The sequence below is a fragment of the Hyperoodon ampullatus genome, assembly GCF_949752795.1.
Source record: "Hyperoodon ampullatus genome assembly, chromosome: 10".
Classification (NCBI taxonomy): domain Eukaryota; kingdom Metazoa; phylum Chordata; class Mammalia; order Artiodactyla; family Ziphiidae; genus Hyperoodon; species Hyperoodon ampullatus.
In genome coordinates, this window is record NC_136923.1 from 45,757,806 (window position 1) to 45,780,874 (window position 23,069).

The 23,069-nt window shown below is 39.3% G+C and overlaps 1 protein-coding gene across 2 annotated transcripts in view; it reads right to left on the reverse strand.

The window, feature by feature from the left end:
• The window catches only part of ULK4 (unc-51 like kinase 4), a gene marked incomplete at its 5' end in the record, with an annotated part of 522,486 nt that overhangs the window by 166,618 nt on the left and 332,799 nt on the right, over positions 1–23,069 (reverse strand). For both annotated transcript variants that reach the window (XM_079713313.1, XM_079713312.1), the window contains one exon: positions 251–417. In XM_079713313.1, the coding sequence (XP_079569439.1) occupies positions 251–417 (167 nt within the window). The remainder of the gene's footprint in view (positions 1–250; positions 418–23,069) is intronic.

Consider the following 23,069-nt stretch of genomic DNA (forward strand, 5'->3'; position numbering starts at 1 on the left):
CCCTAATGAGTACTCACCAATTCTTTGCTTGGGCCTCTCCTGCTTTCCTTTCAGATTTTGTGTTCAAATTACCTGTCCTTGACACTGGTCACCCAAAGATGGCTAATAAATCTGGTATTCTCTCCCTATAGAATCATATGTTCTTTTCCAAAAATAAAGACACATTCAAGGATGATGAGAGAAAAGAGAAGGAAAGGGAAGTGGGACGTGGCACAGGGTTGTTCAAGATGTGGAGAAAGAGGTCCTCTACCTGCAGAGCCAGTCGCACAACCCCGGAGGTATAGGTCAGCATGCTGTGCAAAATATCAAGCAGGGAAAATAGCAGGGCGGCTGCCATCTCGTTGTTGTTTTTATTGTCCACATCCAAGCACAGTGTGGCAGTTTCAGTGAACAGCTTACAGACATGATGGACAAGTCCTGGGGGTAAAATAGGAGAAGGGTAAAACATTCATCATAAAATATAAAAATAACGTGTCATGTAAACCCAGCAGAGCAGGCATACATAGTCTATGTTGCATAAACTCTAAACAGTCCTTCAACTATTTGTACCAGGTACACTTGGGAAAGGTTTCTAAAATGCAGGTTCCCAGGCCACACGCCCAGAGAGTCTGCTCAGGAGCCTGGAATGAGGCCTAGGAATATACTTGCTAAAAAGCTCCCCCGCTGATTTTGATGGAAGCATTCCCCAAATTACACTTTGAGAAACACTATCCTACATGGACAGGCTTCCAGGGATGGAAGACTCCCTGACACTGCACAGTGCTGTATGCAAACATCCTGTCCCCAGGTTCTGTTTAAAGGTACAGTTCTTCATGGGGTGGCTCAGGGACCACAAGTGAACTGGGGATCTATCAAGGATGGACAAGTAATTGGGTCACCTCAAGAGGCTAAAGAAATGAAGTGATTTTTTTCACATGCATTCCAAAATGTACGATAATGATTTTAAGCAATGTGAAATTAAGAAATTGCCAGGTCTGTTTCTGCAGACCTCATATTCACAGTGTGGTTGATTTTCCTCAACTTTCACTTTGATGTAGCTTGTTATGACCAATACATTTAAGTTGGCATTTTTATTATTATTGTAACACAGCATTACATTTTGAATTCCCAAAATGATTCAGATGTAAACGTGGTGAAAAGACAACATGAAATGTTATAAACCGAAACGGTAAGGGGGTCCTTTAGTATGAACAGGTCTCAATGTTCTAGAAAAAAGTGAATCTTCAAATATAAATATTTTACACAAGCAGATGGGGAAAAAAACATGGTAAGGAAGTAGGACATGTGTTGTAAGCTGGACCTGCAATCCACTTATTTATTGGACTTGCAATCCATTGGTCCCTAGTTCTCAGGACAATTGGATGGAAACTCTGCCAGGCACAGCCATCCGAGCTTTGGTACCCTTCCCAGACACTGCACACTGTCATTTCCAGTAAACCCATCTAGTGTTCCTAGACAAATGCAAAGTAATTAGACTACAAAAGCAATTAATTTTGTCACTAAAGACAGAGAGAAACCAAAATTACAGAGCATCATTCAAAGTTGTAATCCTTGCAGCAAAAACTGGTATAAGCCACAAAGCTGAAAATAAATATACTTGAAGGGAAAGTCGAATGAATTATTAGCAAAATTTCTCTATCAAGTGACAAGGTTTGATAGCACAAATCATCAATGACACATAGTAAAGAAAAGCAATTATTAGGACACATGCATTACACCGACAGGCATTCTCTTCTGAGTTAGCATGCATCACTCAAGTGCACGCTATGAATCAGCACTTGGCGTTTGTGAGCTGCAGGTAGGGTAGAAAGGGCTTTAAAACATAGTATGTGGCAAACACATGCTGCAAGAGAAGATGTTCTCTTTTGGGGAGTTCATGATTACTTTGTGACACATCATGCTGATGGTCAGAGGTGCAAGGGACCCAGCTATGTGAACAGCAGAGAAGGACATGGCCCTTCAGAAGGAGGAGGTAGACCCCTGAATACCCATCTACACACTGCATGATTCAGACGAAACAGCTGATGAACAACTGTGCTCTTCCTGATCTTTATTCAGGCTTCAAGCAAGAAGCACAAACAATGAATGCAATCAAATCCATGCTGGGCTGGCAAGCCTTTCCAGCCTGTGAAAAAACAGGCAACAAACACCAAGCTCTGACATTACACTCGGAAGTCACCTGTTGTCAGGGAAGGTGCTCATAGGAGATTAGAAATGAAGTATGACACAAATATTTCTTCATAACAGTGAAAATGCCAGCAAAGCCCATTAATACGATGTTACATGGCCTAGCTCAGCCATACAGTCAGTGTTCTTCATAGACAGAACTTTCACTTCAGATGAAAATACAAGTTTTTCTTGTTTAAACATTTTATTATGAAAACAAAGAAAGTCATGAGAAATTCCAGTAAAATGAATCCCTATCACCCTCTTTCATAATTATCAATAGTTTGCCAATATTGTTTAATTATCCCCATCTACATTTTTTTTTAGTATTTTAAAGCAAATTCTAGATATCATCTTATTTCTACTGTAACTGCTTCTGTAAGTCTCACAAATACTATTTTTTTAAAAACATAACCACAACGCCATTACCACCTAATACAATTAACCCACTTCTTAACATACTCAATATACCATCTGCATTCAAAACTCAACTGTCACAAAACTGTCTTTTTTTTACAGTTCATTTGTTTGACTCAAGATACAAAGCAGGTCCACACATTCCATTTGGCCGCAGATCTTAAGTCTCCTTCAACCTCTAACAGTCCTCTTCCCCACCTGCAATTTTTCAGGCCATTTATTTGTTGGAGAATAGAGAATATTTTTCCTGTAGATGTTCTTGTTGGGTTGTTCTTATACTCATGCATTTCCTGTAAACTGGTAATTAGACCTAGAGATTCAATTTAATTCAGGTTTGATTATTTTGGCAATAATACTTGGAGCTGGGTACTCTGTATATCCTGTTGCATTATACCTGGAAGGATATACTGTCTGGTTGTTCTACTCTTAATGATGTTGAAATTGACCCATGGGTTCACGGGTTGTTAGCCTAACTCATCCAGTATAAACTTCCCCATCAAACGTTATCTAATAATGACCAATGTCCAGTTGTATTATTTCATTAGACATGGCAATATGGAATTTTCAAATTCTGTCATTCCTTCTATATTTTTTCATCTGCTTTTCTTCTATAAAGAACCTTCCTTTATCAACTTATTTTGTTATCATAAAATATGGTTTGTAAAGGAAAGGCAAGGTAGATGCTAGATAAATGTTTCTTTGTTATCATTTACCAGTTTTCACAACAATGATTTTGGAGTGTTTGCAAGTCCCAAATGGGACCGAGGTAGGGGGGTGGGGGAAGCTAGAAATTACCAAGGTAACTGATCATTTCACTTTGGAGCATCAATGTGAATATAATAGATTTTTAAATAATATATTTTATAGATTTTAGTTGATTTCAATCACTATTATTTTTAAGCTAAACTTGTTCCATCTTTGGCCACTGAGAGCCCCTTGAAAGTGACCTATCTTCTAATAAGATAATATGTCTCAAGCTCATCTTATGAATTCCTGCCTAAGACTGTGCATTAGCTACCTCTCAAAGGAGTCCTGGTCTCTTTTAATGAGACTGATATTTAGAGACCATGGTCTCAGCACTAGAAACACTCAATGCTACTGGGTCACTGATTCAGTGGACAGAGATAAGAAGTATACAGCTTTTAGACAGAAAAAAAATAATGAGTTCATGCATATATTTCCAATTCCACATTCCAGAAATGGACCCTCATCTCTAAGCAGCAAGGGAAAAAAGACAAATAACATACAAGGGAACTCCCACAAGGTTAACAGCTGATTGCTCAGCAGACACTCTACAAGCCAGAAGGGAGTGACATGACATATTTAAAGTGATGAAAGGAAAGAACCTATAACCAAGATTACTCTACTCAGCAAGGATCTCATTCAGATTCAATGGAGAAATCAAAAGCTTTACAGACAAGCAAAAGCTAAGAGAATTCAGCACCACCAAACCAGTTCTACAACAAATGCTAAAGGAACTTCTCTAAGTGGGAAACACAAGACAAAAAGACCTACAAAAACAAACCTATAACAATTAAGAAAATGGTCATAGGAACATACATATCCATAATTACCTTAAACGTCAATGGATTAAATGCTCCAACCAAAAGACACAGACTCACTGAATGGATATAAAAACAAGACCCATATATATGCTGTCTACAAGAGACCCACTTCAGACCGAGGGACACACACAGACTGAAAGTGAGGGGATGGAAAAAGATATTCCATGCAAATGGAAATCAAAAGAAAGCTGGAGTACCAATACTCATATCAGACAAAATAGACTTTAAAATAAAGACTATTGCAAGAGACAGAGAAGGACACTACATAATGATCAAGGGATCAATCCAAGAAAAAGATATAACAATTATATATGCTCCCAACATAGGAGCACCTCAATACGTAAGGCAACTGCTAACAGCTATAAAAGAGGAAACCGACAGTAACACAATAATAATGGGGGACTTTAACATTTCACTTACACCCACAGAGAGATCATCCAAAGAGAAAATTACTAAGGAAACACAAGCTCTAAATGACACAATAGACCAGATAGATTTAATTGATATTTATAGGACATTTCACCCAAAAACATCAGATTACACTTTCTTCTCAAGTGCACATGGAACATTCTCCAGGATAGATCACATCTTCGGTCACAAATCAAGCCTTGGTAAATTTAAGAAAATTAAAATCATATCAAGTATCTTTTCTGACCACAACGCTATGAGATTAGAAATCAATTACAGGGAAAAAAACGTAAAAAACACAAACACGTGGAAGCTAAACAATACGCTACTAAATAACCAAGAGATCACTGAAGAAATCAAAGAGGAAATCAAAAAATACCTAGAGACAAATGACAATGAAAACACGACAATCCAAAACCTATGGGATGCAGCAAAAGCAGTTCTAAGAGGGAAGTTTATAGCTCTACAAGCCAACCTAAAGAAACAAGAAAAATCTCAAATAAACAATCTAACCTTACATCTAAAGGAACTAGAGAAAGAACAAACAAAATCCAAATTTAGCAGAAGGAAAGAAATCATAAAGATCAGAGCAGAAATAAATGAAATAGAAACAAAGAAAACAACAGAAAAGATCAATAAAACTAAGAGCTGGTTCTTTGAGAAGATAAACAAAATTGATAAACCATTAGCCAGACTCATCAAGAAAAAGAGGGAGAGGACTCAAACCAATAAAATTAGAAACGAAAAAGGAGAAGTTAAAACAGACACCACAGAAATACAAAGCATCCTAAGAGACTACTACCAGCAAATCTATGCCAATAAAATGGACAACCTGGAAGAAATGGACGAATCCTTAGAAAGGTATAACCTTCCAAGACTGAACCAGGAAGAAATACAAAATATGAACAGACCAATCACAAGTAATGAAATTGAAACTGTGATTAAAAATATTTCAACAAACAAAAGTCCAGGACCAGATGGCTTCACAGGTGAGTTCTATCAAACATTCAGAGAAGAGCTAACACCTATCCTTCTCAAAGACTTACAAAAATTTGCAGAGGAAAGAACACTCCCAAATTCATTCTAAGAAGCCACCATCACCCTGATACCAAAACCAGACAAAGATACTACAAAAAAAGAAAATTACAGACCAATATCACTGATGATTATGGATGCAAAAATCCTCAACAAAATACTAGCAAAGAGAATCCAACAACACATTCAAAGGATCATACACCATGATCAAGTGGGATTTATCCCAGGGATACAAGGATTCTTCAACATATGCAAATCAATCAATGTGATATACCATATTAACAAATTGAAGAAGAAACACCATATAATCATCTGAATAGATGCAGAAAAAGCTTTTGACAAAATTCAACACCCATTTATGATAAAAACTCTCCAGAAAGTGGGCATTCAGGGAACTTACCTCAACATAATAAAGGCCATATACGACAAACCCACAGCAAATATTATTCTCAATGGTGAAAAACTGAAAGCATTTCCTCTAAGATCAGGAACAACACAAGGATGTCCACTCTCACCACTATTATTCAACATAGTTTTGGAAGTCCTAGCCAAGTCCTAGAAATAAAAGGAATACAAATTGGAAAAGAAGAAGTAATACTGTCACTGTTTGCAAATGACATGATACTATACATAGAGCACCCCAAAGATGCCAGCAGAAAACTACTAGAGCTAATCAATGAATGTGGTAAAGTTGCAGGATACAAAATTAATGCACAGAAATCTCTGGCATTCCTATACACCCATGATGAAAAATCTGAAAGAGAAATTAAGGAAACACTCCCATTTACCATTGCAACAGAAAGAATAAAATACCTAGGAATAAACTTACCTAGGGAGACAAAAGACCTGTATGCAGAAAACTATAAGACACTGATGAAAGAAATTAAAGATGATACAAAGAGATGGAGAGATATACCATGTTCTTGGATGGGAAGAATCAATATTGTGAAAATGACTATACTACCCAAAGCAATCTACAGATTTAATGCAATCCTTATCAAATTACCAATGGCATTTTTTACAGAAGTAGAACAAAAAATCTTAAAATTTGTATGGAGACACAAAAGATCCCGAATAGCCAAAGCAGTCTTGAGGGAAAATAATGGAGCTGGAGGAATCAGACTCCCTGACTTCAGATCATACTACAAAGCTACAGTAATCAAGACAGTATGGTACTGGCACAAAAGCAGAAATATAGATCAATGGAAAAGAATAGAAAGCCCAGAGATAAACCCACGCAGCTATGGTCAACTAATCTATGACAAAGGAGGCAAGGATATACAATGGAGAAAAGACAGCCTCTTCAATAAGTGGTGCTGGGAAAACTGGACAGCTACATGTCAAAGAATGAAATTAGAACACTCCCTAACACCATACACAAAAATAAACTCAAAATGGATTAGAGACCTAAATGTAAGACCAGGCACTATAAAACTCTTAGAGGAAAACATAGGAAGAACACTCTTTGACATAAATCACAGCAAGATCTTTTTTGATCCACCTCCTAGAGAAATGGAAATAAAAACAAAAATAAACAAAGGGGACCTACTGAAACTTCAAAGCTTTTTCAAAGCAAAGGAAACTACAAACAAGACGAAAAGACAACCCTCAGAATGGGAGAAAATATTTGCAAACGAATCAATGGACAAAGGATTAATCTCCAAAATATAGAAAAAGCTCATGCAGCTCAATATTAAAAAAACAAACAACCCAATCCAAAAATGGGCAGAAGACCTAAATAGACATTTCTCCAAAGGAGACATACAGATGGCCAAGAAGCACATGAAAAGCTGGTCAACATCACTAATTATTAGAGAAATGCAAATCAAAACTACAATGTGGTGTCACCTCACACCAGTTAGAATGGGCATCATCAGAAAATCTACAAACAACAAATGCTGGAGAGGGTGTGGAGAAAAGGAAACCCTCTTGCACTGTTGGTCAGAATGTAAACTGATACAGCCACTATGGAGAGCAGTGTGGAGGTTCCTTTAAAAACTAAAAATAGAATTACCATATGACCCAGCAATCCCACTACTGGGCATATACCCAGAGAAAACCATAATTCAAAAAGACACATGCTCCCCAATGTTCATTGCAGCACTATTTACAATAGCCAGGACATGGAAGCAACCTAAATGCCCATCGACAGATGAATGGATAAAGAAGATGTGGTACATATATACAATGGAATATTACTCAGCCATAAAAAGGAACAAAATTGGCTCATTTGTAGAGACGTGGATGGATCTAGAGACTGTCATACAGAGTGAAGTAAGTCAGAAAGAGAAGAACAAACATCATATGTTAACGCATATATGTGGAACCTAGAAAATGGTACAGATGAACCGGTTTGTAGGGCAGAAATTGAGACACAGATGCAGAGAACAAATGTATGGACACCAAGGGGGGAAAGTGGTGGGGGGTGGTGGTGGGATGAATTGGGAGATTAGGATTGACATGTATACACTAATATGTATAAAATGGATGACTAATAAGAACCTGCTGTATAAAAAAATAAAATAAAATTCAAAAACAGAACAAAACAAAGCCTTCAAAAAGGAACACAATTTAGATCTTTATTAAAAAGGCAATGTATTTTCCATGTTTTACTTAAATTATATTGCATTAGTCATTTGCAATCATAGTCTATATGGAATTTTCCTTTGGGGGTTTTCATGTTTGGGTTTTAGGAAAGGACCCCCAATATATGGCTAATCTCTGAATAAATATTTTAACATTCCTAAATAAAAAAAATAAAAAATAAAAAATTCAGATTTTGGCCACAGAAGTGACACCTGGCAACTGACAGTTTCTCTTAGCAAATGATCATAGGATAAATGGAATAAATGCGACATGGATGGTGTCAACTGGCAGATGATGTGGGTTTTAAAACTCTCTTTCATGTATGTTGAATTGACCTTAAGTAAGCAATAATTGGAATAATTGAAGTCCAAATATCATGTGTATCACAAGTAGCCATATTTAGCCACTTGCACTGTCATGACAATGACAATCAGAGAGAGTGGTGGCAGTATAAAGTTCCAGGAACACCAGTAATAAAAAAAAAAAAAAGGAACTTATATCCAGAATATGTAAATGATTCCTAAACTCAATAATAAAAAAGCAAATACCCAATGTTTAAAATGGATAATAGACTTGAACACTTAGTTTACAAAAGATATGTCAGTAAGCACATGAAAAGTGTTCAACATCATTAGTCATCAGGAAACTCCAAATTTACAATGAGATACCACCACACACAAACAGGAATAATTTTAATGAAAAAACTGACAACACCAAATGTTGGTGAGGATGTAGAATGACCAGAACTTACATATACTGCTGATGGGAAACAGATGGCAGTTTTTTATAAATTTAAATACATATTTACTACATTTCCTAGCAATTCCACTCTTAGGGATTTATCCAAGTAAAATGAAAACATATGTCCACAGAAAGACTCATTAGACCTGTGTTCAAAATAGCCCCAAATCAGAAATAGCCCAGGTGTCCATCAACAGGAGAACAGATAAACAAACTGAGATATATTCATACAATGGAGTACCACTCAGCAATAAAAAGGAATGAACCACTAAATCCCATAACAACATGGCTGAATCTCAAAAACAGGGCTGAAAGAAAGACACCGGGAACAAAAAGAAGGTATATAAACTCAGCTGTACGAATACATTTAAAGAAAACCCGTCTATGTTGATTGAAACAGAATAGTAGCTGCTTCTGAGGGAGGGGCAGAACAGAACTTTCTAGGGTAACAGAAATGTTCTATACTTTAACGAGGTGTTGGTTACAGGAATGTATGCATTTTTCAAAAATGACTGAACTGTATATATAAGATTTGTCCGATTCACTGTATATAAACCATACCTAAATTTTAAAAGAGCTAAAGAAAATCAGTTGGGATAGACAGAGAGGTCGGAGGAAGTTAAGTGAAGCAGGAGGTGTGGTCTCTGCTGGGATGAGAGCAGCATTTACTGAGCACCTGCTTTGTGCCTGGCACTGGACCTTTACTTGGCTTTTTACATTTAATATCTCATCTGAATTCTCTAACAGCTCCAGGGGACAGATGCTAATATCTCCACTTTCTAGATGTGAAAACGAAAACTCAGGGTATTTAAGTAACCAGTTCAAGGTCACAGAGTAAGCAGGGGTCACAAAGTGATCTGAACCTGCATATAACTCCAAGGTCCATTTCTGTCAATACCACGGAGCCTCTGGGAGCAACCAGTGGGGAACTGAGACCAGAAGGTCAATGAGGAAACCTCTGCAGTTATGCCATGACCAAGTGCTGGTGAGGTGGGAAGCAAGGAGGGGGCAGAAACATCCCTCAGCAAGTGTGATTTGTGACTTCCTGGCAACAGTGAGGTGTGGCCAAAAAGCCTCAGTAAGAGACAGTAGAACTAGACCCTCACTGGAGGAAATGGGCAAGTGAGTTTTCCAGGAACTATAATGTATGTTAGTTTTCAAGACACACTGAGTTTGAGATAACATCCAAAAGGCAAGGCCCAAAGGCTGCTGGAGATGAAGGCCTAGAAACCAGCTAACAGATCGGAAAAAGGTGGGAGATGACTGGAGAAAGTGGAAAAGTTCCCGAGGACGGGCAAGACAGAGGCCCAGAGGTAAAGACTGAGAGATGAGTAGATCCCAGACAGGGGAGGAATTTACAGGGGAGATGGAGGCAAAGGTGCCAAGAATAACAGAGAAAGAGCCATAATAACATAATGCCACAGACATCAACAAATGACCAGAATCAAACAGAAAAAGGGTGTCAAGGGTATCTAGTTGACACAGTTCAAAGCCTGAGAAAAGTTCACTGAGTGGGTCACTTCCAGGTTACTGATGACTGTTGTTGGTAAAATTTGTTAGGTCCTGTGCCCTGAAGTCAGACTTCAAGTTGCCAGACCTTCCTTGTTACGTTTTCCCACATACCATGTAGGTTTTGACATATTTGCTTCCATGCTGTCCAGAATTTCCCCACAGAGGGAGTTAGGAAATCGAGTTTCTTGGAAGGCAGGAGAGCTGGGACTGACATTTGCATAAAGCTGACCACACCAGTTGTCCACATCCTCTGTGGGAGCAAAGGAGGCAGCCTGTTGGTCCCCTCACCCCACCCTACGGAACCTGAGGATTAGACTGTTCAAATAGGCAAAGCTCTGTGAATGAGCTAACACATGATGCATTTTACTAAAGTGAAGACATAAATCTAAGGAGGTGGCAAAGGGAAGGAAAGGAAGTTAACATTCCCTGTTTCTGTACTTTCATTCTCCCCAGTCAAGAGAAAGATACTCCACCTCCAAAGAGACTGAATGAAAGTCCAGGATACTGCCAGGCTGTGTTCTCCAGAGTGGAAACTTTCCAAGGGATTCACCCGTCAGCAGGCACGTGTGTATGGCTCTTTTCTACCTTCCTCTGCCCCTAAGAAGGCTAATGACAATACAGCAGAGGCAGAGGCCTGAGCCCCTGGGAAGGGCCCAACCATTTCTTTTGTTGCTGTCTTGGGAGGGGGTTTCTGCTCCTCTTCTCTCAACCAGACCCAGTCTGAGATACACTAGCCTGTGGCTACACTGTGGCTACACACTACACTGTGGCTACACACTACACTGTGGCTAAGGTCAGCTCTGCTCCAGACCCTCAGGGCAAACGCACAGCCCCTTGCTATGTCCCCTGGCCCTCCCCTCGGGCTAGCTGGCTTGCATCTGTGTGCAAGGAAGAGAATGCTCTCCTGCATGAGGGTGTTAAGATCCAAGAGTGAAGCTCCAACGCCAAGGCAAATACACAGGAATAGCAACAGCCAACTCTGTTTCTCGGCCAGCAGATGGACCTAGTATAGGAAGTGGCGCTAAGAGCAGTCCTCTATGGAGACCAGTATAATTAAAAGGGTTTCTGTGCATTGCTTGCCTGTCATCTCCCTTAGAGATATTGTACAAAGACATTTGGGATAGCGTCCTAGTACTTCCCAGTCCTCTGGCCAAATGCCATCTTAATACTCCATCCCGACATCTCTAAAAGAAATCAAAATTCATTAAGTCATAGAATGCAAGAACTATTTTACATGAATCATAACCAACTCTTCAAAAAAAATCCAAGAGTTATTCTGTGTGAATTATAAGCAAATCTCTAAAGGGGTCATCCCCATAAGTTATTTTCAAGCGTTTAATATTCCAGAAATATTAATGTGCATGAGCTGTTCCCAGCTCTGGTCACTGTGTCCTTATTATAATATTACTTTCTCAAAATCTGTTGGAGCAGAGAACTAATATAAGAGTACACTTTGAAATTCCAAGCTTTTGAAAGTACTTTCCATTTCTATCATTAATGATTTGAAAACAACACTCTAAATCCAAGCATAAGCTCCCCAGATAGAGGCTTCCTTGTAGATAATTCTACATTTACATCATACAAACATGTGGTCATTTCCACTAGGGTTCATTAGAGTCAACCTAAACAGATAATCCGGAAGAGGAGTATAAAAGCATCTGTGCAACTCGATGTGGGGAAATGGTTTTGTTTTTCCCAAAATGATCAACGCTTAACCACCAAAACCACCAAAGTCACATCACATCAGCTGAGTTAAACGTCTTCTTTTAAATAGAACAACATGGAGGGTGAAAGTGGCAATGCTGTCCTGGATACACTGAAGGGTAAATGGAGGCATCTGTGAACGGCATGGGTCCTGAGCTGTAGCATCCCAGCAACAATTCCTGGCCAAAATTAAGGAGCTGACACACACACACAGAAATGACCCCAAACGAAAACACGTCCAAACATCTCTGAGGTTAAGAATTACTGAACCATCTTAGTGTCAGTCTTTGCCTCTGTTTTTTTTTTTTTTATTAGTTTCTGCTTTATAACAAAGTGAATCAGTCATACATATACATCTGTTCCCACATCCCTTCCCTCATGCATCTCCCTCCCTCCCTCCCTCCCCATCCCACCCCTCCAGGTGGTCACAAAGCACCGAGCTGATCTCCCTGTGCTCTGCGGCTGCTTCCCACTATCTATCTACCTTACGTTTGGTAGTGTATATATGTCCATGCCTCTCTTTCGCTTTGTCCCAGCTTACCCTTCCCCCTCCCCATATCCTCAAGTCCATTCTCAAGTAGGTCTGTGTCTTTATTCCTATTTTACCCCTAGGTTTTTCATGACATTTTTTTTTAGATTCCATATATATGTGTTAGCATACGGTATTTGTCTTTCTCTTTCTGACTTACTTCACTCTGTATGACAGACTCTAGGTCTATCCACCTCATTACAAATAGCTCAGTTTCGTTTCTTTTCATGGCTGAGTAATATTCAAATTGGAAAAGAAGAAGTAAAGCTGTCACTGTTTGCAGATGACATGATACTATACATAGAGAATCCTAAAGATGCTACCAGAAAACTACTAGAGCTAATCAATGAATTTGGTAAAGTAGCAGGATACAAAATTAATGCACAGAAATCTCTGGCATTCCTGTACACTAATGATGAAAAATCTGAAAATGAAATCAAGAAAACACTCCCATTTACCATTGCAACAAAAAGAATAAAATATCTAGGAATAAACCTACCTAAGGAGACAAAAGACCTGTACGCAGAAAATTATAAGACACTGATGAAAGAAATTAAAGATGATACAAATAGATGGAGAGATATACCATGCTCCTGGATTGGCAGAATCAACATTGTGAAAATGACTCTACTATCCAAAGCAATCTACAGATTCAATGCAATCCCTATCAAACTACCACTGGCATTTTTCACAGAACTAGAACAAAAAATTTCAAAATTTGTTTGGAAAAACAAAAGACCCCGAATAGCCAAAGCAATCTTGAGAACGAAAAATGGAGCTGGAGGAATCAGGCTCCCTGACTTCAGACTATACTACAAAGATACAGTAATCAAGACAGTGTGGTACCGACACAAAAACAGAAAGATAGATCAATGGAACAGGATAGAAAGCCCAGAGATAAACCCACGCACATATGGTCAACTTATCTTTGATAAAGGAGGCAGGAATGTACAGTGGAGAAAGGACAGCCTCTTCAATAAGTGGTGTTTGCCTCTGTTTTTCCAGCCCGTTTATCTGTGTCCACCCTGCCTGCATAGGCTGGCATAGGTGCTTCCTAAGAGGCCCTGGGTGTCCACACAGTGCCCTGGTGCCAGCCCAACCCCTCACCCCAGCCTTCATCCTCCTCCTGCATCTGCCCTCCCAATTCTTTTTTTTTTTTTTTTTTGGCCGCGCCGTGTGGCATGCAGGATCTTAGTTCTCCAACCGGGGGTCAAACACGCGCTCCCTGCAGTGGAGGCACGGAGTCTTAACGACTGGACCAGCAGGGAAGTCCCTGCCCTTCCAATTCTGCATGCCTCTGCCCTGGGCTTTGGTGTCCACTCTCACCTAAAGCCCTCACTCTCACACCCGTCCCTCCCAAACATTGAGGGCCCATGAGAGTTTGGCTTTCCCCAGTCAGGAGAGGAACACTGAATAAGTCTTGCTAGATGAGGATGACTAGCGAATTCATAATTCTGTGCTCTGAAATTACTAACTCACTGAACCTGAAACGGAAAGTATGTCACAGGCTGGGACCTCTCACATGTGACAGACACTAATGTTTAAATGACATTTTTCTTCCAAAAATCTGAATGGACTCTGTATTCAGGGCATTCATTCTGAATTACTTTCCTAAGAAAACTTTGTCTATGAGAGTATCTTAAAAACAAACTCACTCCAGCTCCCCTGAGTCCACAATTGTCCCTGGATTCTCCTGTGATTAGCACAGAATCACTTAGTTCCACAGATAAAGAACACTGGACTGAATTATTCCAGGTGTATGATTTATCCTGGCCACCTGTCTCAGGGGCTGCAATGCCCTTTTCTGGTTTAAACAGAGATCCTGAATTTTAGCAACACATAAACCTATTTCTGTGTGGTCAGAATGAGGCTCTAGTTGCATACCTGAGAGGTAAAAGTTTTGGACAGGATGAACTCAATTATAAAAACCATGGAAAGGAGCAGTTTAACACGTAAAGGATTTATGCACTGAAGATAACGTGAATTTTAATTACTCAGAGACAGCTAAAAGAGCATAGGATTAATTTAAACAAATATACCTGGAACAATTTTGGAAACTGAGAATATAAAAAGTAGAAGTGGATGCTAATTTCATACCTGAAACTTATAATACAATGTTGTTTATGACTAAGTAAATTTTGTTAACTCAAAGGTACAAAAACTTTCCAGTTTTTATTAGGAAATTAATGGGTAAAGAACAATGAATCATACACGTGCAATGCCCAGGAAAGCGCTAGAAGAGAGTGGGGTGGAGGAGCAGGGAAGGAAACCCCCCTGTAAGGGAGGGAGACTCCTCAGCAGCAACACAGCCCAAAGTCCACTCCCCAAAGCCTGGAAGCTTTGTCTAATTCCATTTCGACTACAACGCAGCACTTGCTGAATTATGAAGGGGCTTTTATGAGCTGGGCCCTGAGCTAGAGATGTGCTCTTGAGGCCCCAGAAGCCCTTCAGTCCTTCCTTTTCCTTCCCCTGCCATCTATCTCCCAGCTGGTGGGTAAACATTCAGGAGAAAACATGCATCAGTCACTTAACCAATGGTTCATTTGCAATATGCAGAGCTCATATGATGTAAATTTCATAGGGCCAGACAATGAGGGAAAAAACTCAAAAAGGGGCTCCTTCTTTTCAAGGCCCATTAAAAAGATATTCACATGTGAAACACATCACAGAATAAAACGTCAGCTTGGTGCTCTCTGTCAGAGAGCAATGATCAGTGGGAAGACAGGGGAAGGAGGGACTAAAAGTGGCCTTGGTAGGACATGAGGGTTTGGATAGGCAGGAGGGAGGAGGGGCTCACTAGTTTTGGTCAAGAAACACGAGAAAGATTTCCAGTTGGGATTTTAACATGCCATAGTCAAGCAATTGTGTGAAGGCTAGAACATAGGGCCTGTGAGAGGGTGGCTGTAGTCAGATTCCCAAGGCAGAAGACCCTAGGTTTAATCCTATAGGCAGTGCAAAGTGGCAAAGATTTCTCCCATTGGTTTCTTATTATAAAAGTGATATATACTCATTATGGACAAATTCACATTTTGCATTTTTTTCTTATACTCTGTAAATATTCGAATAATACAGATATATGTATTTGTATATAAAATGTGTGACATAGAGAATGAAAACTTCCCGGACATTCCATTTCCTTAAAAATCACGATACATAAGGGCTTGCTATGGATTCTTTCGAGGCATGTGAAATATACATAAACACACGCACACATACATGCATGGAACAGATTCTATGGCTTGCTTTTTTTCACTGAAGAATCTGTCAGAGACATCTTCCCACACTATATAAAGTGCTTATTTGTTCTTTTAAATAACTAGATAGTATACCACTTTTAAAATAAAATTCCATGATAAAGTTAATCCCAAGAAGGAGAAGCCAGGAAGTTTAGATATCGCCTGGCCGCTGTATGCTCTGTGCAAGGTGACTGTGTCGCCAGCCCTGTTTTCTTCCCCTGGAGTTCCAGAAGCAGGGCAGGGAAGGAGAGAGCCACGTCTCTCTGGGGAACACATTTTAACATTTGAAACAGGGGAGCGGCAGTGGTGATGTGTCATCTCAAGAATCAAACAGCAAGGATGCAGGGTTATAGCAAGAATGAAAAGGAAAGTGATGGACAGAAAAGAGAAACTGGGGGGAGAAGGGCTTCGGGTGTCACATTTGGGCCCCTGGTTCTAGCTGTTTCTGGGGCCCAGGAATGATTCTGCCTCGAGTGCCATCAGACACCCTTGGACTCGCAGACCTTCTACTTTTCATGTGGCTAGTTTGAGTCAAGGTTCTGATACATGCAGGTAAGAGTCCTAACCAACACAGGAGACTGGGAATTCTCGTTTTTAAGTCCTCTTTTAACTGGATAGATTAGCAGTTCCCCAACTGTCAATTTTCAAGTTACTCAGTCATCTTCAAAAAATCCTTTCTTGACTCCATGCGTTATCCCCGTCCTATCTCCCTTTCTTTCAATCTGTATTTATTTATTTATTTTTATTTTTGTCAGTCTATTGCAGCCCCAGGTCACCCTCCTCTCCCCAGAGGCAACTGGTTTTACTTTTACTTGATTATTTTATTATTTATCTCTGTATCACTAAATAACACATTTGCAGTTTTTTAGTTTTAGACATTACCTGATGACTTCCTACCATGCGATAATGAAGATGCAGCTCTCTTTCCCCACCCCTACCTCACATGCACACAATTCCCACCCCTCATCCCCCACTATGATTATCTCTCACTTTTAATCAGATTGATGTTCAGTGATTACATTGCTATGACTGTGAACACTATTCCTAAATAAATCATATAGAAAACTATGATTATTTTTCCTTTCCTGGGCAATTTCTTGTTTTCCCTGGAGTTAATAATTTAAAAGGCTTGACTCTTACTTTAATGGCATTTTGAGACTGTGGTAGGATAAATAATACCCCCTCTCCCTAAAGATATCCACATCCTAATCCCTGCAAACTGTGAATATTACCTTATAATGGCAAAAGGGACTATATAAATGTGATTAAGTTAAGGATCTTGAGATGGAGAGATTATCCTGGATTATCCAAGTGGGTCAAATGTAATCACAAGGGTTCTTAGAAGAGGGAGGCAGGAGATCAGAGACAGTAGTAGGAAATGTGATGACAGAAGCAAGAGGTTGGAGTGATGCAAGGGAGGGGCCACAAGCCTAGGAATGCAGCAGCTTCTAGCAGCTCTTCAACTTGGGTTTTCAAGGCAGGAAAACAGAAACCTCCAGAAGGAATGAAGCCCTGCCAACAGATGGCTTTAGACTTCTGACCTCCAGAACTGTAAGAAAATACATTTTTTATGTTGTTTTAGGATGCTAAACCTGTCACTTTGTTAGAAACTAATACAAGGAGGAAACAAAAGTAATTCTTTTGGCTTAGTCTGTCGTCTTTACCAAGAAGTCCTCAGCCACTGTTCCTACTGATGAGACACACTTCTGAGTTTGCATCAGCTGATAGACCAAAACCTTACAGAACCCAATCTGATAATGTTACAGATGTTCTATAGTCATTACATTGTTCTGTAGGAAAAGCTTATGAATTGGCTCATTTCTGGTTGGCCAAAAATGGAGAGGGAGACTATATCATTCAAATTATAGCAGAGAAAGCACAATGGACTGAGAGCCTGGAGACACATATCCTGGTCTCAGCCCTACAGAACATAACAGAGTGACTGTGGTCAACTCTCTCCTCCTTACTGAGCCATAATTTCCTTATTAGAAAATGACAATGAAGGAGCACTATGTGACACCTGAGGTTTCCTTTAGCGCTGATATTTTGTAATTATAAGTCAGAATGTGGCAAATGAATATTGTGTTCCTCTAAACCTACTAAAACGTTACATGGAAAATTATTTGCAGACACTTCAATAAAGATTCACGATAACAAACTGTGACTATTAGTAAAATAAATAAATAAATAATAAAATAACATCAATACTCTAAACTAAAAGCTAGATATTAGAACTAGCCAGAGAAACAGTAATAATAGCAAAAACCTAGATGGCTCTTATCATGTGCCAGGTACTATTCTAAGTGCTTTAACAGATATCTAACCAAAAAAAAAAAAAAAAACTCCTTAACAGCTCCATTTCACAGATGATAAAACTGAGGCTGAGAAAGGTTAGATGCCTTTGCCAAGGCCATCTGGCTCCACAGTCTGTGCTATTATTACACACTATGCAAGATTGCTTTTCTGTAACTGAAATGACTGAAAAAGGAAAAAGAGGAAAATACAGCTATTCAGTCTAATAAGTGAATGCAAAAAACCCCCCAGATTTATTTTAAAAGATGTAATTAGGAAGAGATAAGGATAAGAACGGTAATGGGGAGGGCTTTACATACCAAGTTGAATCTCTCCCACTACTAGAGAAATAGAAAGGGCTAAAGAAGAAGTGTAAACTAAAAGAAGGGATAGAAAACTGCCATGGCACCAAGACACTCTGCCTTGAAAATCAATCTGCTTCATTAAAATCTTATTTTTCAAAAGTTATTTTAGCATTTGTACACAGCAGGTCTATTATCCCACAACAATCTTCAACGTCAGTGACATCTTTCTACATGAGTTAATTAACAGATGCCACTCACAGAATGAGCCTATTCTAGCTGATGGTGCAGGAGACACAAAGCAATATTAGGTATTCAACACCAGTGCCGTCAAGTAAATGACAACAATCAGCAGGGAATGTACTTCATTTTCCATTTTCTGGTGGAGAAAATAAACATTAGGAAGAATTTTTTTTTGCATTTTTAATTTTTTATTCAAGTATAGTTGATTTACAATGTTGTGTTAGTTTCAGGTGTACAGCAAAGTGATTAATATATATATATGAATATATATATATATTCTTTTTCAGATTCTTTTCCCATATAGGTTATTACAAAATATTGAGTAGAGTTCCCTGTGCTATACAGCAGGTCCTTATTTATTTGTACTTAGCTTTGATGCTTAACAACAGCTGTGCTTGTCTTTATATGAAGCAAAATATCTTTACAATTGTATCCTGCATTCATGCCAAAACCCGGCACTGCCCAGCGATTGCTGCGGACTCTAAATGAAGAAACACTGAATGTCGAGCTTGCAAATGCAGTGTTAGGAAATATCAACATTGTGGCAGCCATCACCATTCTCCTAGGTCTCCACCTTGAAATTTGGAGCTAAGCATGGATCCTCCCCCATCATTATTTTCAAACATCTAATTGAATAAATTCATCAAGATTTTTCCAAACAGTTATTGGAATTTGTTCTTCTCAGTGATAGCTATCTCTAGATCCTCATCACCTGAACTCAAGTCCAAAAAAAAATCCTTGAGCACCTGTCGAGTACAAGGCAGCACTCCTGATGTTTATAGAGGCACAGGCGGAGGGGTCCCTCCCTTTGTGGCTTGGGTAAGTGGCCACAAATCAGGGATGAGGAGACACTAGACAAACACATTTAACAGAAAGCAGAAGATGTCAAATGCCACCGAGAGATACCAATGAAGTGACATGAGATGTGAAACCAGAGAGATTGCAGAGCCAGTCAAGAGGATCAGGGAAGGATTCTCCTGGGGCCATATCTTCTTTCCGGCTGACTCTCATTACAGCCAGTTGGCCTCAGGGTTCCTTTTCACCTGTCTGGCCAAAATCCTCACGAAGAATTTTATATGTAGCTTTTATATATCGAATTTCTGAAAAATCTGAAGTCACATTGGAAATTAATTCAAGCTATAAAGGAACTTGCAAAAACTCACTTAAATATTAATGTAAATGATGAAGCTGGCAGAAACAACCAGAGAAGAAAATATATGAGGAATACTGGTTAAAAACAGAAAAACCTAATACTCATTCTTTACCTCCTTGCACTTGACCTCTTCATGGCTCTTGACACATTTGACCTTCTGGAAATGCTGCCGCCTCCTTGGCTTACAGGACACCCCACACTTCTGGGTTTCCTCCCCGTTCACTCCTCAGTTTCCTGAAGCTCTTTTGTCCTTCACACCACAATCAAGGTGTGTACTTATCTGATGAGTTGTCTGTCTCCCCTACTAGACCATAAATTCTACAAGAGCAGGAAACACATCTGTTGGGGCTATTCCTATCTCACCTAAGCCTAGCACAGTCCCTGGCTCATAGAGGGTACTCAACAAACATGTGTTGAGTAACTGACATTACAACAAGATCAAAGAAGGGCTCATTCTAGAAATTCATAGCTGATTCATCATTAGAAAAACCATTAATAGAAGACACACTTAACAGTGTGTGGGAATAAACAAATATTACCCAAATGAGAACAAGCAGAGGCTATTCGGAGCTTGCTGTAGCAAAGGAGTCAGCCAGCATCACTTGTTTGGCAGAGACTCAAAGGCAGGCAGGCAGGAGAGACACAGCTTTATAGTGAAAAGACAGAAAGGCTTCGCAAACACACTGATTGGAGGCTGTTGGCATGGGGAAGCTGGAGGTGGGTTAACTAAAAGCAAGTTTCCTTGTCATTGTTTGGGGGAGCATATTTGACTTTCTGTGGCTGGTCCTGAGTTGGAAGCAGGGGAAAAAATTAAGGAAGCCAGCAGTTACTGACCAAGTCCTGACCGATTTGGGCCAAATGCTACAGAGGTGATGGTCTGGCGTCCTGGAATGGTTGCTGCAGAGGTTGTAAGTCAGAAGTCTATTTTCATATAGGATCTGACCACTGTCCATTTATATAACTGGCTAATCAACAGTAGAGGCATATGCATTCAGGGCAGGAACAAGGAGAGGATGCCCACTCTCACAATTTTCATTAAAAATTCTGTTGGAAAACAACAAGGACCCACTGTATATACAGCACAGAGAACTATATTCAATATCTTGTAACTACCTATAATGGAAAAGAATGTAAGAATATATATATGTATATATGATTCAGTTATATATATATATATATATATATATATATACACACACACACACACATACACACACACACACACATATATAACTGAATCATTTTGCTCTTCACCTGAAACTAACACAATGTTGCAAATCAACTATACTTCAGTTAAAAAAATAAAAATTCCGTTGGATAATATAGCCAAGGCAATAATAATAGTTAACTACTTTCATAGTTAACAGGCTTCTTTAAAAGCCTATGTGGGGAGGGGACTAATGAGATTTGAAACCATTAAAAAAGATGAAGTAGAGCTACATGTACTGATACAGAAACATGTCTACAGCATAGAATATGGAAAACCAAGTTAATAAATAATAGGTATAGTATAATAGCATATATACTACAGGCATTTACGAGTAATTTTTTTTTATTAAACACTTCCTAGTTTTTCAGCACAGTGCTGTTTTACACACTTTATCTTTACACACATCTCGTCTAATCCTCCATGGCCACCCAGTTATTATTCCCATTAGTTTGCAGATGAGAAAGTGGGGACCTCCCAGAGAATTGTTAAGTAAGGCGTAAACCCAGGCAAGCTAACTCCAGACCTGGATTCTTCCTCACTGTCTACTTCTGCTTGGAAAGCTCTACGTACATGGATAACCCAGGTCACCTGGGTTTGCTTTTAACTTCATACACTTCCTCATTATATAAATTTTCATAGTGAGTATGTATTGCTTTTATGATTGGAAAAGATGCAGATATTTTACATCTTATAAAAAATTAAATTGTAAATTGGCAGCACTTTATTTTTATCATGATCTGAAACTTACAAATTTGTTAGCAGTGAGTAAGGCTTCTGTTCAGAGTTCAGTTTGAACCTTTGTAACACCAAGTAAACCTGTATTCCATGCTGACACTTTCGTGAGGTTTGTTCCACCTTGAAGAAAGTTTCAAGTGCCTCAGCTGTGAGGAAGTTTGATACCAAGAAAATAAATACTACTTGGAAGCTTGTGAGACATTTAAGTGCTGGCTTTGCTTATCTAATTGGAATGGCTTTGGTACAGGAGCATGTGAAAATCAAGGAGACAGAAAATGGAGCTGAGAAAATGACATACTCTGGTCATCCTTCCTGGAGGTCTCAGAGCAAAAGCAGTCTCATTCCTACTAACACAACATTGTAAATCAACTACACTCCAATAAATTTTTTTTAAAAGAGAGAGAGAAACCGAATGTTATGGGGGGGGGAAGCAGGACTGCTATCCCATACCCTTCTGCTTTCTCCAAACCTTCCACCCACTTCCCCACCCTCCACCCTCACTTCTGAGTTATTCAATTTCACTTAAGTTTCCTTCCTCTCTCCCTTTCATCTGTTGTTTTCAACTAAGCCAATTTCTCAATCCAAAGGAAACCTTCCACTGGCTTTGGTGGTCCCTCAAAATTACCATCCTATCTCTCTTTCTTTTACTGACAGTGTAGATAAGTCTGTTTCCTTCCTATTTTTTCTACTGTGAAAGTCATCAATAGAATTTTCAAAAAGTACTTCACTACAAGCACTTTAGCATTTGATCCTCTATTTTCAACAATGGCTTATTTCTCACTGCCCTGCTGGGTTCTCTGTCACTCATCACCAGTTGGTTGGTAAGAGAATATTTCATTGGGCACAAGGGGACAGTAACAGGATCTTTCTGAAGACTGGGAGTATCTAGATGGTAGGGTGTGTTACGCTTTCATTCTCTTGCTTGGCCCAGTGTTTCACAATTAATAGGTGGGTCTCCTCTGGTAGTGGAGCCAAATCCTACTAATAACGTGATGACCCAAAAGCCAGCACCATCACCCTTCCTGGCACAATCTTTTCTCCCCCTAAACACCCCCAATACATGCTTTGCCCCTAAGCTTCATCTCCATTGGCACTATGTGCAAAGTTCTTGTTTCTAGTATAAGAAATGCATCTACTTTGCTGCTAAGTTTCCAAAGCAATCAGCACTAACACTCTGACATCCAGTAAACACAAGTTCTACTATGGAGGAGTTATTCAACTGATATCTCTCGAAG